Here is a 16,294-nt window from a genome sequence, read left to right as displayed (position 1 = left end):
TGTTTAGCTTTGAATTTTTGGAAAGTGGCCAGAGTAAACTATGTGTTAGAAATTTATGTTGGTAAATACTAGTAAAAATTTATCACAAAAATAAACTCAAAATGGATTAAAGATCTTAATGTAAGACCAGAAACTATAAAACTCCTAGAGGAGAACATAGGCAAAACACTCTCCGACATAAATCACAGCAGGATCCTCTATGATCCACCTCCCAGAATACTGGAAATAAAAGCAAAAATAAACAAATGGAATCTAATTAAAATTAAAAGCTTCTGCACAACAAAGGAAACTATAAGCAAGGTGAAAAGACAGCCTTCAGAATGGGAGAAAATAATAGCAAATGAAGCAACTGACAAACAACTAATCCCCCAAATATACAAGCAACTCCTGCAGCTCAATTCCAGAAAAATAAATAACCCAATCAAAAAATGGGCCAAAGAACTAAATAGACATTTCTCCAAAGAAGACATACAGATGGCTAACAAACACATGAAAAGATGTTCAACATCACTCATTATCAGAGAAATGCAAATCAAGACCACAATGAGGTACCATTTCATACCAGTCAGAATGGCTGCGATCCAAAAGTCCACAAGCAATAAATGCTAGAGAGGGTATGGAGAAAAGGGAACCCTCTTACACTGTTGGTGGGAATGCAAACTAGTACAGCCACTATGGAGAACAGTGTGGAGATTCCTTAAAAAAACTACAAAAAAAAAAAAACCAAAAACTACAAATAGAACTGCCTTATGACCCAGCAATCCCACTGCTGGGCATACACACCGAGGAAACCAGAATTGAAAGAGACACATGTACCCCAGTGTTCATCGCAGCACTGTTTATAATAGCCAGGACATGGAAGCAACCTCGATGTCCATCAGCAGATGAATGGATAAGAAAGCTGTGGTACATATACACAATGGAGTATTACTCAGCCATTAAAAAGAATACATTTGAATCAGTTCTAATGAGGTGGATGAAACTGGAGCCTATTATACAGAGTGAAGTAAGCCAGAAAGAAAAACACCAATACAGTATACTAACACATATATATGGAATTTAGAAAGATGGTAATGATAACCCTGTATGAGAAACAGCAAAAGAGACACAGATATAAAGAGCAGACTTTTGGACTCTGTGGGAGAGGGAGAGGGTGGGATGATTTGGGAGAATGGCATTGAAACATGTATACTATCATGTAAGAAATGAATCGCTAGTCTAAGTTCGATACAGGATACAGGATGCTTGGGGCTGGTGCACTGGGATGACCCAGAGAGATGATATGGGGAGGGTTGGTGGGAGGGGGGGTTCAGGGTTAGGAACTCATGTACACCTGTGGTAGATTCATGTCAATGTACGGCAAAACCAATACAGTATTGTAAAATAAAAAAATTTATACTGTAAAATTCTATATACAAATAATGGAGAGCCTTGAAAGTCAGGATTGGATTGTCATTTTGTCAGCTGGACTTTCTGACCTATTAGCAGCTTAGAAGGTAGATCAGGACATACCAGTCAGGAGAGACCAGAGAATAACCCGAGATAGGGTAGCCCATTAGGAGGTGAAGGACTGAACCAGAGTAAATGAGGTGAAAATAAAGAGGAAGGGATGAGTAGGAGACACATGTCAAATGAAACATCAATGAGATTTAGTGACAGATTCAACAGACTAAAGAGAATCGAGGCTCCAGGGCTTAGAGGCCAAATGACTGAGGAATGGTGGCTTTGTGTTCAAAAACAAATCTAGAGAGGGGACTTGGGAGATGGAGAATGAGTGACTGAACAACAACAAGAATATTTGTTAGATATATTATACATGTATTTCTGTATATGTAAATGTGTTTTACACATGTGTATTTGGTGGGGAAATATACATAAAGCTGACCATGTTAACCATTTTTAAGTGTACAGTTCAGTGGCATTCGATACCTTCACATTTTTGTGACGCCATCACCCTCATCCATCTTCACAACTTTCTCATCTTTCTAAACTGAAATTATACCTGTTAACTAACAGTCATGTCCAACTCTTAGTGACCCCATGGAGTGCAGCAGGCCAGGATTCCCTGTCCTTCACTCTCTCACGGAGTTTGCTCAGACTCATGATGTTTGAGTTGGTGATGCCATCCAACCATCTTATCCTGTCACCCGTTCTTCTCCTGCCCTCAATCTTTCCCAGTATCAGGGTCTTTTCTAATGAGTCGGCTCTTTGCGTAGGTGGCCAAAGTGTTGGAGCTTCAGCATGAATCCTTCCAATGAGTATTCATGGTTGATTTCCTTTAGGATTGACTTGTTTGATAAATACAGTTGATCACTTTAACCAGATATATATATATAGTTATGAGCAGACAATATGAGCAAACTAAGTTACTGTCCCTTGCTAGATAAAATGAATTGAAAAGTTATCAGAAACAATCAACTTGTAACAATAACTTTTAAAATTATGAACTATTTCATACATACAAATAAAATACTTAACTAAATTTAGGCATAAAAATGATGAAACACGCATGTAAGCTTAAAACATAGAACATTCCTGATAGTGTTGGGACTCCTGTCGCATCTCCCTCCCTGATGGTATCTCTCTCCCTCCCCTATCAAGGACAATACCATTCTGAATTTGTGTTCATCATCCTTTGCTCTTTCTTATAATATTATAAGCATAATAATTTATAATTTAATTTCTTGTAATGCTATTCTTATATTTGTGACCCTAACTAATATATGGCTTTTTCCTCCCAGCATCATGAGATTCATCCTGGTGATACTTGCTGAGGACTGTGCTATCTTCCCAATGAATTGAAGCTTTTATATTATGTAGTGACCCTCTTTATTCTTACATGCTTTGTGCCTTAAAGTCTCTTTCATCTGGTTTTGACTCATCTACATCAACTTTCCTTTGGTTATTATTTGCCTGTTTATCCATACGTCCTTTTACCTTTAGCCTTTCTGTGTGCTTGAGTCTTTTCAGGTGTGCCTGCAACTAGATATTTAAAAAATCCAGTCTGACAATTTCTGTATTTTATTTAAGACCTTTCCTTTTTACTGAGTCCTGATATATGTGACTTCTCTTCTATCATGTCATTTATCCAATTTTCCTATGCTTCCCCCAGTCCCTCTTTTCTTGCCTTCTTTTGGATCAATCAAGTTGTGTTGTTATTACTCTTAATTCCTTTTTTTATTTCTACTGATTAGTGGTTATATTACTTTTACGGTAATTACCCTTGAATTTTTGTATGCATATCTGACTTTTTTACAAAGTCTAAAATTGATGTCTTTAGACCCTTCTTCCTCTGAACAATAGTACACAAAATGGAAGATAATGGAGTACCACCAACCTGATACCACTTTAATTTCTTGTCTTGAGATTTCCCAGCAGGCTGGTAGTATAAATTTAAAACTTAGACCTAGCTCGTGGCTGCATATTTGTGGGAGACTATTTCTCGCCCAATAAGAAGCAGCAACCCTGGAGTAGGAAATGGCAACCCACTCCAGTGTTCTTGCCTGGGAAATCGTATGGACTGTAGGGCTACAGTCCATGGCCTACAGTCCATGGGGTCACAAAGAGTTGGACATGACTTAGCTACTAACCAACAACAAAAGAAGCAGCAAGGGAGAAAGATTTCTGTGCCACTTGTCCCTTGCAAGTAGGCAGGTATTCTCAGTCGCATCCTTTCACACTAAGTGTGTGAACTCTGAAGGGTTTCAGGTTTAAGGGAATAAGAGTCTTCCTTTCAGCTGTTTACTTTTTCACTCCTTGCCTGGCCTTTTATCTCAAAGCCTCAGTTCCTAGCATCTACATTTGCCCCAAGCCAGCCCTAACCTCTTCATTTGCTTTCCACTCTCATTTCTGTCTTACTTATGTGGCATGTGAGGATTCCCCTCACTTTCTTGCAAGCTCAGCAAAGCAATTTGAAAGGTGTGTTTGCTGGGATTTGTCTCATATCCAGGTGTTTAGAAGAGACAGGCTTTTCAGAACATTTATCCTCTATGTTAAAGCAAACAGTCTTTTCATCTGTCGTTCCTTTGTGCATGGTGTTGTATACTATCTATGGATTTTCATGTTTTGTTTCAATTTACCCTGGACCTTTTTGAATGAAACATACAAGTTTCTCTTTACAATTAAAGTAGATGAGTATACCTGCAAAGGTATAGAGAGCTGTTCATTAAATGGCTCTTTAATGATTAATTTTATTTGGAAATGTGTAATACAATGTCAAGTAATGGAGGATTCACAGAGTAAATTTTGCTACAACTCTTATGGGGCCAATAAGAGTTGTGTGATGTGGAAGATGGTAGTAATCTGATGTTGAGCAAATTATTTTGCATGAACCCATTTTTATTTATACAAATATATATTTACATTGGAAAAATTCTGAATGGAGAGATTCAGTATTTTGGGGTGCTATCATTAGAGGTCTTTTTGTTTACTTCTTATTGATCTCTACTTTTTTTTTTTTTAATTAGCAATAATCCTACCTCGGATAAACCTCATTGGCCAGGATACCACCACTTCGCAAAGCTAATCTCTACTTTTTTAATGAACAAATAATATTGTGTGTTTTTTAAGTAAACGAAAGAATTAATTACAACAACAGAAAGCAGGGATTAGTGAAGGCCTTCTAACTTCCGGAGTCGTGTAACAATAGGTCTGTCTTGTGGGGTAGTGAGCCCCAGTATTGAGAGTGTCTCACAGAGGCTGGGTAACCTCCTGTCGAAGATTCCTGTCATCTTATGATTCAAAGATTCTCATTTTATTTTATTTTTCCTCTGACAATAGGTCAATCAATCAATGCCTCAGACAGATAAGCAAATATGCATCCCCCCGGAGCTGCCGGAATTGCTGAAGCAATTCACCAAAGCCGCCATTCGGTCCCAGCCGCAGGATCTCATCCAGTGGGCTGCAGAGTATGTACTCCTTTCTCACCTCCAGCCCCTGGCTCCCCTTGGAGGTGGAGGTGGCGGGTGGAGGAGGGAAGGTTTGCAAAACTGGGAGGAGGTTGTCATGGCTGCAGCCTGGGAGTCTGGACTGATTAGCATAATCTTTGTGATGTTCAGCGGTCACGTTGCTTTGGTACTTTAAATCCATACAGAAATCCCGCAAACTAAGAGGATGGAAGCCCTCTTAGTGAACCAGACTGAGAGATAGGACGCCAGGGCTATAGTCAAAGTGTCCTAGGGCAATCAGCAAGAGTTAGATTACCACATCACATATCACACAAGCACACTCCACTGGGTCCCTGCTCCCACCCCCGCCCCTCCCCCACTCCCTGTCCCAGTGGAAAGAACGTCCCAGAGTCTCTTGGAGCTTTAGCCGGCCTTTCCCTGATGTAAATCAGAGCCTCAGTCTCAGATTTCACCACCAGATGGCAGCAGTGCACCTGTGGGGGAGCTATGCGATGAGCCAGCGGGGCGGACTGTGTGGGATCAGTCCAAGTGGGTTCTCTCCTGAGTTAAAGCCTCTAATGAGATCCTTTCCTCTACTCCTGTTAAAGCTCATTCTTGAGCCTAGCCACAGACACTTTGTATCTCGTCTTTGGGGAAATTGCTATTTTCTTGACTTCTTTGAACTAATCTGTTCCTTCAGCATAAGGATTCCACACTGCGCTAGTGATGGGAGCAGGCGGAGCAGCGGCCTGGCTTCAGTGTGCCTCAAACACGGGTGTCCTCTTTCAGGAGACACCTCCAGAGGCTGCTCAGTGGAAGGAGCTCACACAGTAACTGCTAGCCGGGATTGAAACAACTTCACACAGAAAGGCTCCCAGCTACGAAATTGCTCCTTAGACAAAAGTGCCTGCTTGAAATGGGGGAACTGAGGCTTGGGGCAGAGTTAGGAGTGGACCAATCCTCCCAGGGACCACTTTCAGGCTATTTTTACTGTTTGGTGATGGTCTCCTTAGTAGGGCTTCACTGGGAGAGGGGGTGCGGAGTCAGAGGCTGCAGACCAGAGCTGGTAGGTTAGGGGAGGGGAGAGCACTTTCCTCCAGAGGTTGAGGAGGTCCATTGAGCAGGTGGTGAGGAGGAAGCACTGATACCTCTGAGAAGGCTCAAGATGTATTCCAAGAGGACCCTCACAGAGTCTCCCAGGCCCGTGTGCTCCTGCTCCTGGGCTGGGCTAGTATCAAGTTTCTACAAATGGAAGGAAAATGAGCCAGTAGCGCTCATAAAAACAAGACACAAGTGGGGTTGCTTTGCCTGGTAATGAACGCTGGTTAGTTTTCCATTCTCAATTTTATATATAGCATCTAGGACTGAACTTTAAGCATCAGAAGACTAATTTCCTTTGGCACACCCAGACAGACTTTTATACTATACGATAGTTTAAAACCTAATTTTATTGTTCTTACACTGCTGCTTTATAGCAAGAAAAATGACATTTCTTGGTAGTGTCCCTGACATTTATGGGAGAAAATATTTCACTGTTGTAGTTTGCTTGCTTCCATATCATATCGTGTGCTGTAAGTGTTTTAGATATCCGTGAAGAATCAGTTTGTAGTTTAACTACAGTGAAAAAGGAGAACATGACCTAAGAGCACTTTCCATCTATTCAGACACAGAAAGCACTTGTCAGATGGTTTTATGTGGCTTAGAAACCTGCAGCATTTTAGAGATAAAACTCCACAAAGTATTTTCAAGACAAAATGTCTATTTACCACGAGCCAAAGTTTCCCTGCATATGTACCATCCATGAAGAAACCACCTCCCAGATGTCAGCAGGACACAAACTCATTTGTCTTGTGTTGGGTACATGTGACCACACAAATGTGAAGAACCATGGAAATGCTCACTACAAATGAAGCCAGATAACCCACAGAGGATTACAGCTATGACTATAGGCTCATTTCCACATACTCTAACCAACTCTGCTACAAGGTCCAAAGATGCTGCTGAGTCACACCCACCCCCACACTGACCGGGTCTGCAGAGACCACTCATGTACATTAGTAGAGTGACCTGAAAGTATTTCTTGTGTCCTCCCTGTGGATGACCTCCAAGGGGCGCCTGGAAGATGTTTTGGTCGGAAGCTATTGCTCTGCATTGTGTGATGGCTTAGAGACAGACCATGGTTTACCCCATCCTTGTATGTTGTTCCGACTCTTTATGACACCATGGACTGCAGCACGCCAGGCCTCCCTGTCCCTCACTATCTCCTGGAGTTTACCCAAGTTCATGTGCATTGAATCTGTGATGCTATCCAACCATCTCATCATTGTATAACTTCACCCTAAAATGGGCTTTTATAAAATTTCATCTGAATTCTTTGTATATTGCCTGGAGCTGGAGAAATTAATAAAAAGTAAGCGAGGGGCAGAGGCTGTGATCCATGGGTAGTCAATAACAAGGCTTCTAATGGAGACAGGCCTTTCCACATAGCATCAGTGCCCTGTGGATCAACTGCCCATGTCTGTTCTCTGCTGCAGACAGCCAGTTTCCTTCATAGGTCAATCCCAAAAGAGAACTCAGTGTTTTTCCCGCTGCACCAAAACAAAGTGCATTTCACAAAGCACTGATGTTCAAGCAGTGCTGACATTTTGAGGGAAGATAAAGGAAGATTTTAGGGCTTCCCAGGTGGCTCAGGAGTAAAGAAACTGCCTGCCAATGCAGGAGACTCTCACTAGTTAATGGGACTTCCCAGGCGGAGCAGGTGGAAAAGAGCCCACCTGCCCATGTGGGAGGCCTAAGAGATGCTGGTTCAGTCCCTGGGTTGGGAAGATCCTCTGGAGAAAGGCATGGCAACCCACTCCAGCAATCTTGCCTGGAGAATCCTGTGGACAGAGGAGCCTGGCACGCCATGGTTCATAGGATCACAAGGAGTTGAACATGATGAAGTGACTTAGCACACAGCATGTAGCACCACTGACTAATACCAACTTTCAGTATGTAGATAGCCATCATACGAAGCATAACAATTTTTATGTTGGAAAGAAAGGTCCTTCAGGTACTAGGATTCTTCCTTCATAAAAAAGAGTAGGGGATTTAAAACAACAATAATTTTCTTTCCTTTTATATGCATGCATATATATAGACGTGTATGTACATATACTATATATATATTATTATATCTCAACACACATATGCCTGTATATGTGTGTATGTCTCTTTTTGTGCATGTACACACATAAATGTAAAATATTTAGAAGGGAATGACAAAAAAATATACCCAGACCCACTGTGCTTCAGGGAATTTCATGCCAAACTTTTGTTGGTTATTCCACATCCTTAGAGAAAAACAAATTGGCTTATTCCCTAAGCCATCTCTATACCTTAAGTGTGAAGTAACACATTCAGGCTCTTCCTGTGGATAAATGAACTAGAAACAACATCTGGCCTATTTGTCATTGTTTAGTTGCAACCCCATGGACTGTAGTTCGCCAGGCTCATCTGTCCATGGGGTTTTCCAGGCAAGAATACTGGAGTGGGTTGCCAGTTCCTTCTCTGGGGGATTTTCCTAACCCAGGGATCAAACCTGCATCTCCTGCTTGGCAGGCAGATACTTTTTTACTACTGAGCCACCTGGGAAGTCCATCTAGCATACAGAAGCCACTTAATAAATGTTCTTCCCTCCCTCCACCCCTACCCTCAAAAAAAGGGGAGAAGGGATTCCCAAAGCAGCCAGAGGCCACTGAAGTACAGGCTGCTCCCCCACCCCCTTTTTTCTTGTAGTTATTTTGGGGCTATGTCCCGTGGAGAGATTCCTCCAGTGAGAGAGCGGTCTGAGCGAGTGGCTTTGTCTAACTGGGCTGAGCTGACACCGGAGCTGTTAAAGATCCTGCATTCCCGGGTAAGTGCCAACAGGCAGTGCAGATAAGGAATGTGGGGGTGATACTGAGTTTGGGTGGGTACAGACAAAATTCCCCTTGATCATCAGCTGGCCACTCAGCACTGTCTTAAAATTCACTAAAGCATGCATTGAGAGTAAATCTTCCCTTGTGGAAATAGGAATGATGCTGAAATAGGCTGTGCGCTGACTTGTCACTTGGGTCATTCCGCATTGTCCTGAAGCTGCCAGAACAGTCAGGGGCTCAGTGCAATTTGAATTCCTTCTCTCTAGAAAATGCAGGTCCACATCCCCTGACAGTGTCTTCCTTACTGATCAAGTCCAGATATGATGCCAATCGGAGTTTGGGGAGGGACATATTATAGTTCCCCAGTTATCTCAGGTACCAACATAGCCTTGCTTTTAGACTCTGCACAGCCATATCATCCTGGGAGCTGTCCTGGGAATGATTGAGAAGGATCTGTCCTAAGAAAACTTGCAGCTTGGCCAACTCCCAAGAAATATGATTTAGCACTACCATACCTCATTTTAGGATACAGGTTTGAGGTTATTCAAGATTGACTTATCCAAATGCCTTGGTCCCAGAGGCTTAGCATTTCACTGGAATCAGAGGACCAGGGAAGGCATAGTAGCACTTCACTGGGGCATCTGCACCCTTATTGTATTGCTGGCCAACAACTAGCCACTTGTGCCCTTCTCCTCTTGACTGCCAAGCGCTTTGTGCAGTGGACATGTCAGAGAGCCGAGGTACCTGGGAACAAGCGGCATCAGGCATCCAGACCATAGACCCCGTATTAAAGCAATGCATTTAGAGTCTAGTACAAAGAACTCAGTGGAGTCTAGAAGCAGGAGATGTAACATCTATTCTAGTTCTAGTTTCACCACTAATCAGTGTTTGCAGACAAGTTCTCTACTCCTTGGTTTCATTTTCAGGCTGCCTCTCTGCCCTGCCTTATAGGGATGACCTAGGGATGAAACAGCAGATAATAGAAAAAGACCTAGAAAAAAATTAAAATGTAATATACGTTTGTTTTCCCCATAACTCTGATACCTGAAGTTCAAGTGGTTAAATTACATCTCAGAACGTTCTTCACTGGGCTGAACGTTTCTCTGCGCTTGCAAAGAGAACTGCCAGAGTCCCCACTGACCCCTGACACCTTCCCCAACCCTTTGCTGTATGCTGGGAGAACAGGGCCCTTGCCCTGGCAGGTGTCCTCAGGGCCTTCTCTCCTCCTACCCCTCATTCCTTGTCTTATGTTGGTCCCCCGCCCCGCAGGTTGGTGGCAGACTGATCGTCCATGCAGATGAGCTGGCCCAGATGTGGAAGGTGCTGAATCTCCCAACGGACCTGTTTAACAGTGTGATGAATGTGGGCCGCTTCGCGGAGGAAATTGAGTGGCTGAAGTTTCTAGCCCTTGCTTGTAGCTCTCTCGGAGTTGTAAGTTAGCTTTAATGTTTTTTGTTCCTTAAGGGAAAATCTCTTGGGGGCCTGGACAGTCTCCAGGGGGGTAGTGGGTGTAGTACACACAATCAACTCTCCAGGGTTGATGAGGAGCCTACTTCTTCTTTTCTACTCCCCCTGGTGGCTCAGATGGTAAAGCGTCTGTCTACAATGCGGGAGACCTGGGTTCGATCCCCGGGTCGGGAAGATCCCCTGGAGAAGGGAATGGCAATGCACTCCAGTACTATTGCCTGGAGAATCCATTGACAGAGGAGCCTGGTAGGCTACAGTCCATGGGGTCACAAAGAGTCGGACACGACTGAGCAACTTCACTTTCACTTTCACTCCTCTCTGAATTAAGGTTATTTCTCTGCTTATTAGCCAGAAGCAGGGATGGGGAGGAGAGCAGGGAAAGCTGTCAGCAGGTTCTGGGGAGAAGTTGACCAAAATGCAGTTTTTGGATTATTTATTAATTTCGCTTAGGTTTATTACCACTCCACTCCCTCCATTCATGTTCCTAAAGATAATAAACAAGAGCCAGCTGTAGACGAAGATTGGCTTACAGTTGGGTTTCAGACACCTAGAAGAAATAACAAGAGAGATTTTGAAAAAGAAATGCAGTCTTAAAGAAAACTACTGTATGATAAGCATAATTGAATACAAAAATCAGAGATAAGAGAGCAGGAAAGAAGATATGAGGCTGTTTCCTGATTCATAGTCATGACATCACCATGGATACAGGATGTTCATACAAATTCATGCCTTTTCCAAATTTGACTTGATTTACAATTGGAAAAGCCATTTTCCCATTTCAAAGAAACCAGTTCATATACATACTTAAAAGGTTTAGGTAACACATTATATGTGGACTCACTCTTGTTAAACATTATTATAATAGCAAACGAAAATGAGTCAGAAAAATTATTTTTTAAAAATCCCTGAAATACGTACAAATTTAAAAATTAATGAGAAAATTATTGCTTTTGCCAAAACCAAATGGTACAAAAAAGGTAGACTGAATCATTCAGTATATCTAAATACAACCTTGTTCTTCCTTCTCAAATATCCTGAATATGTGTACTTGACACTTTGCTTGCGAGAAGTTATCAGAAATACTGTAGTCCAACTTTTCCTGTGATTCTGCTCAACTTTCAGCATAATTATTTCTTTAGAGAGGAAGAGAGAAGAGGTCATTTGGGGGGTTTTTCCTTTTTCATGGCCTTTCCTAGCACTCTTATGCAATGAATAAACTGTTCCCAGGAAATGAGTTGCCAATGAGCACTGCCACACTTCTGTGGAAATAGCCCCATGGATTGGGGGAAAATCACAGAGGAAAAATGAAAAATTGACACATTTTATTAAATTCTCATAAGGTCACAAGCTTACTCACGCCATATTCGCAGATGCTCATGGAGGGGGGAAATGTACTTTCTCTGTAGTTAATCCTGCTTTTCCCCACCTGCCCTACCCATGAAGAGTGGATTAAGTAAAGAATAGATTCAACCCAACCCAGGAATTTTTCATCAGCTGCGGTAACTACAAACAGCTTTCAGGTGAATTACACAGTTTCTCAGATTTCTCCTCACAGCTCCTCTCTGCAAGGTGGCAGTTGAGTGTTCAAGGAAAGGGGCGATGCTGGGATCTCAGCGCGCCCAGTAGGAGGGTTCCCACCTCCCTCGGTCCTCTCCAGCATCTCTGATCTCCGTGGAAATACTCACCTGTGTGGTGCTAGCTGTGCAGCTGAAGTCTTTGGTCTTTTCTCTCTCACGGCACAATAGTCCCCTAACCAGCACACCTCCATTCTCCCTGGTGTTCAGGGCCTCCTTAAGTCTCTTCCAGATTGCCCTCATCCGCTCCACGTCACAGCCCCCCACCACCTTGGAGGTGTCTGAGTCCTCTCATCCACACACCTCACAGTAACCTAGAGTGACTGGGGAAAACCAAATTCCAACCCTCCCTCTGCAGCTGCTAGGTTTACTGTGATATGGCTGCCTCCCACACCAGGGGAAAAAAAAACCATGAGGTGATGTTTCTACTTCCCTGCTAAAACGAGGAGGTTTGATTAATGTTCCATGAGGTTCTTTGACCTCTGTCATCCTGTGATTCTGTTCCACCTTCTCGGCTTCCACTGAGACACCCTCAAGCCTGGCTCAGGATACCAGTGGACCCACCAATTCTGAGCGGTGACGAGGTGTCTGACTTTGTGTCCTATATCCTTATGTCAAGAGCGCCTAGTGCTGAAGTCAGCCTGCAGGTCTAGTCCGTAAACAAAGGGTGCCCTGTGAATCCAGGAACCGATCCCATTTTACCCATTTGTTTCATGTTGGACTGTTGCTGGGAACTTAAACGTGGGAGTGGTCAGGGTGTCACCATCTGGAGGAGGGTTCCGTTCTTGCTAATCTATATATCCTTCAAGGCAAGCCCAGAAATTCCTGCCTTACTTTGCCAACTGAGAGTCAGCCATGATATCCGTGCCATTTAGGAAATCAAGTCCCCTCCTTACAGAAAATCTAATGGCAGGCATTTTAGGAAGCAGGTACATTTACTCCAGTCTTGAGCTCCCTGAATCTACACGTGATTTCAAAGTGCCGCAGATACACTTCCCTTTGAGCATGTGTTCCTCTTCCCTCTGAGCATTTCTTCCTCTAGAATACCTCTCAACCTCCTGTTCCACTGAGACCAATTATATACAAGAAGAGGTTGTGTGATGTGTTCACTAGAAGGAAGGGCATGTTTTGTCAGCAAATAATTCACTTTCTGAGGCTTTCACCTCTGAGTTTTAAAAAGAGGCTTGCAAGATGCTTAAAGGTTATCTTTATGGAGTGGACCCCCATCTGACCAAAAAAACTTGTGCGACAGAATGCAGACCTCTTTTTATTGTTGTTTAGTAGCTAAGTCATGTCTGACTCTTTGTTACCATAGGGACTGTAGCCTGCCAGGCTCCTCTTTCCATGTAATTTCCCAGGCGAGAATACTGGAATGGGTTATCATTTCCTTCTGCAGGGGATCCTAACCCAGGGGTCAAACCTCTGTCTCCTGCATTGGCAGGGAGATTTTTTTTTTACCAGTGAGCCATCTGGGAAGCCCAGATCTCTGTTTACTTTAGGTTTATTTAAGTTTACCAAAAAGCTCCAGTCCAGAGAGTTCTTATCCATTCATCTATTTATTAAATATTTGAAAATCTTATGAGGGCAATAGAATTTGAAGGTTTGTTGTTTGAATAATCAATAAAAGATGTTTGGGGCAAAAAGCAAGGGCTGCCATAACAGTGTACCACAGACTAGGTGGCTTAAACAACAGCAATATTTCTTGGAAGCTGGAAGTCTGAGATCAAGGTTGTAAATGGAACCACCTTGGCTTGTGAATGGAAGTTGCCGCCCTCTTCTTCATGTGGTCGTCCCTCTCTGCACTCATGAGTCTGGTCTCTCTCTCTCTCTCTGCAGCGTAACCTCTTCTTGTAAGGACACCATCCTTTTAACTTAATTAGCTCTTTAAAGGCTCCCAATACAATCACATTCTGAGGTCCTAAGGGTTAGGGTTTCAACATATGGATTTTGGGCAGACATAACGCAGCCCATAACAGCACCCCAATTTGGACGAGGCTGTAGGAAGAGGACTACAGAACAAAGGCAGTAGGACAGTAGGGCTTTCTTAAAAAAAACACATACACAGAGGATGAGCTATAGGTGGGAAGTTCGTGCACACATGCTCGTAAATCTACCCAAAACCACTGTCACGCTGACCTCAAGTCATGCACATGCCCCCCCATCCTCTTTGACAACCTCTTACCAGCCTCCTGTGTGCCCACCCCCCAGCCCTCCTCTGTGGAAGCGCCTGGCACACTGCCTCACACAACGCTTCAAAACAGCCTCCAGGAGAGAACTCCCAAGGGCAGGAGACAGAGAGTAAATGGAAGTGGCCTGCTCCCCTCCTGTGGCCTGGCTCCAGTGTGTCCTAATCACTGCAGCCCTTTAGAGCTAAGACCAGAGAGAAGTAAGAAGAAATTTTCTAATTTTGTAGGATGCAAAATCAAATTCCCCTCCTTAAGTGAGGTTATTCTCATTAAGGTAATAAATGTCTTAAAGCATTCAACAGTCTATAAACTTAATTCCTTGAAAGCATCCCTCCCACCAAGAAAGGAAAGGAAATATTATAGAAAGACACCCAGTAGAAAGAGAGGCGAGTATATTTTCAAAATGAGAAGCAAGTGATTTAAGAAAATCATATGGGGAAAAGAAAGGTAATAAAGGAGATAAAATAGTAACACAGTTCAAAGATTTTCCATTTACTTCTAACATTTACTCTTGGAGGACTTTAGTGATTCACACCGTTTGTTTGGACATTCAGGTAACTAATCTTTATTATTAATATAAGTGTATTCATTTGACCTAAGTTTGATTTTACCTTTCTGATAAGAGGGTTTGCTGTTTATATATTCTAATCATTATCTTCCATAGAGATGGTAGTTGTGGTTTCTTTAAAGTAGTTATTTTGTGAATAGATAGGGTTGCCACAACAAAAAAAGAAAGACACCCAGTAGATACTCAATATTTTGAGATTGAATTCACTGATGCTCGGCATAAAAAATTCAAGCTTTCCAGAATATTGCATCATCCCCACTTAATTTTATGAGAGCAAGGTTTTTGTTTTCTTTGTTGTAACTAAACTGATCTTAGGAATTTAGTGTGGAGTAGTGAGCTTCTCCTCACTTAACCTCCTGGCTTTACAGACCATTGCCAAAACTCTCAAGATAGTGTGTGAAGTGTTGTCATCGGACCACGACAGCGGCCCTCCCCGGATCCCTTTCAGCACCTTCCAGTTTCTCTACACGTATATCGCTGAAGTGGATGGGGAGATCTCAGCATCACACGTCAGTCGCATGCTGAACTACATTGAACAGGAAGTGTAAGCAAACATTTAGCAATTGGAGGGGAAAGAGTGTATGGAAAACAAATCCAGCAGACCAAGGCATAGTGAGATTATTATGCAGCTCTGGGAACAGAGGAATGTTGTGAAGAACAGTAAATAGGGATCAGAAAGAGAAGGGGCAATGGAAGAGAGAGAATGCTATAGGACAGTGACTCTTAGAGTGCCACCCAGACCCGCAGCAGCAGCACCTGGGAACGTGTTAGAAATGCAATTTTTCAGGCTGTACCCTAAGCCCATCAAATCAGAAACTCTGGGGGTGAGACCAGGCACCTGTGCTTCAGCAAGCCCTCCTGACTCAGACTCGGCTCACATTCAGGTCTGACCAGTGATGGAGGCGGGGTGGAGGAGGAACAGACAGACAAGAGGTCAGAGAAAGAGAAGAGAAGGTGAGGAGGGCAGGAGCCACAGCAGAATTAAGTTGGAGGGAGAGAGTTGTTCATATATTGTCTTTCTTAAGATTACATGTTAAATAAACTAACACCCCAATTTTCTTTCCCAAACAGTATTGGTCCTGATGGTTTAATCAAGGTGAATGACTTCACCCAAAACCCCAGGGTTCGGCTGGAATAAAAGCACACTTTTGGCAATTTTAAAGGAAGATACAGAGATGATTGTGCTTCAGAAGGACTGAACCCCATATACCATCCAAAGTCAATTTTCTTGTGTAACTGGTACACACTAATAAACAATTAGGCAAACATATGAAATCAGAAATGTGTGGAATTAAGATGTAAGTTGTTGAGATGTAAGATGTAAGACGTAAAGTTGTTGAGACATTACACCTCGATTAACGGAAGATTAGTATTCTTCCCATACGGACACTGTGTAAAGTGACTGATGAAGCATGGATAGAAAATACATCTCGAGTGAAGGCCAGGCTGTCGGGTTTTCAGAGGTGGAATGTTATCCAGATGCAGTTTTGATGTTCTGTGACTGTTAGGCATAATTTACATGAGCATCTTTTACATAATCAATCCACGTTTTTACCAGTTTATTTCTCCATTTGTTGTTTTGATGCTAGTTCATTCACTCATTCATTCACTCACCAATGTTTATTGAAGCTAGCTGTATACCAGGGACAAGACTGCCAGGTAAAATACAGAACACTCAGTTGGACAAACGACATTTTTTTTTTTAGTAATTTCT

General features: G+C 42.7%; 1 protein-coding gene across 1 annotated transcript in view; it reads left to right on the top strand.

Moving 5' to 3' along the window:
- Nucleotides 1-15,862, top strand: part of ROPN1 (rhophilin associated tail protein 1) — a 31,090-nt gene extending 15,228 nt beyond the window's left edge. The window contains exons 2-6 of the mRNA XM_005675043.3: nucleotides 4,780-4,907; nucleotides 8,664-8,781; nucleotides 10,055-10,216; nucleotides 14,949-15,124; nucleotides 15,652-15,862. Of these exons, the coding sequence (XP_005675100.1) occupies nucleotides 4,792-4,907; nucleotides 8,664-8,781; nucleotides 10,055-10,216; nucleotides 14,949-15,124; nucleotides 15,652-15,718 (639 nt within the window). The 5' untranslated portion in view covers nucleotides 4,780-4,791 and the 3' untranslated portion in view covers nucleotides 15,719-15,862. The remainder of the gene's footprint in view (nucleotides 1-4,779; nucleotides 4,908-8,663; nucleotides 8,782-10,054; nucleotides 10,217-14,948; nucleotides 15,125-15,651) is intronic.

Source organism: Capra hircus, chromosome 1 (assembly GCF_001704415.2).
Source record: "Capra hircus breed San Clemente chromosome 1, ASM170441v1, whole genome shotgun sequence".
NCBI lineage: Eukaryota > Metazoa > Chordata > Mammalia > Artiodactyla > Bovidae > Capra > Capra hircus.
The sequence above is the reverse complement of the archived record's forward strand: the minus strand, read 5'-3'. Positions and strand labels throughout refer to the sequence as shown.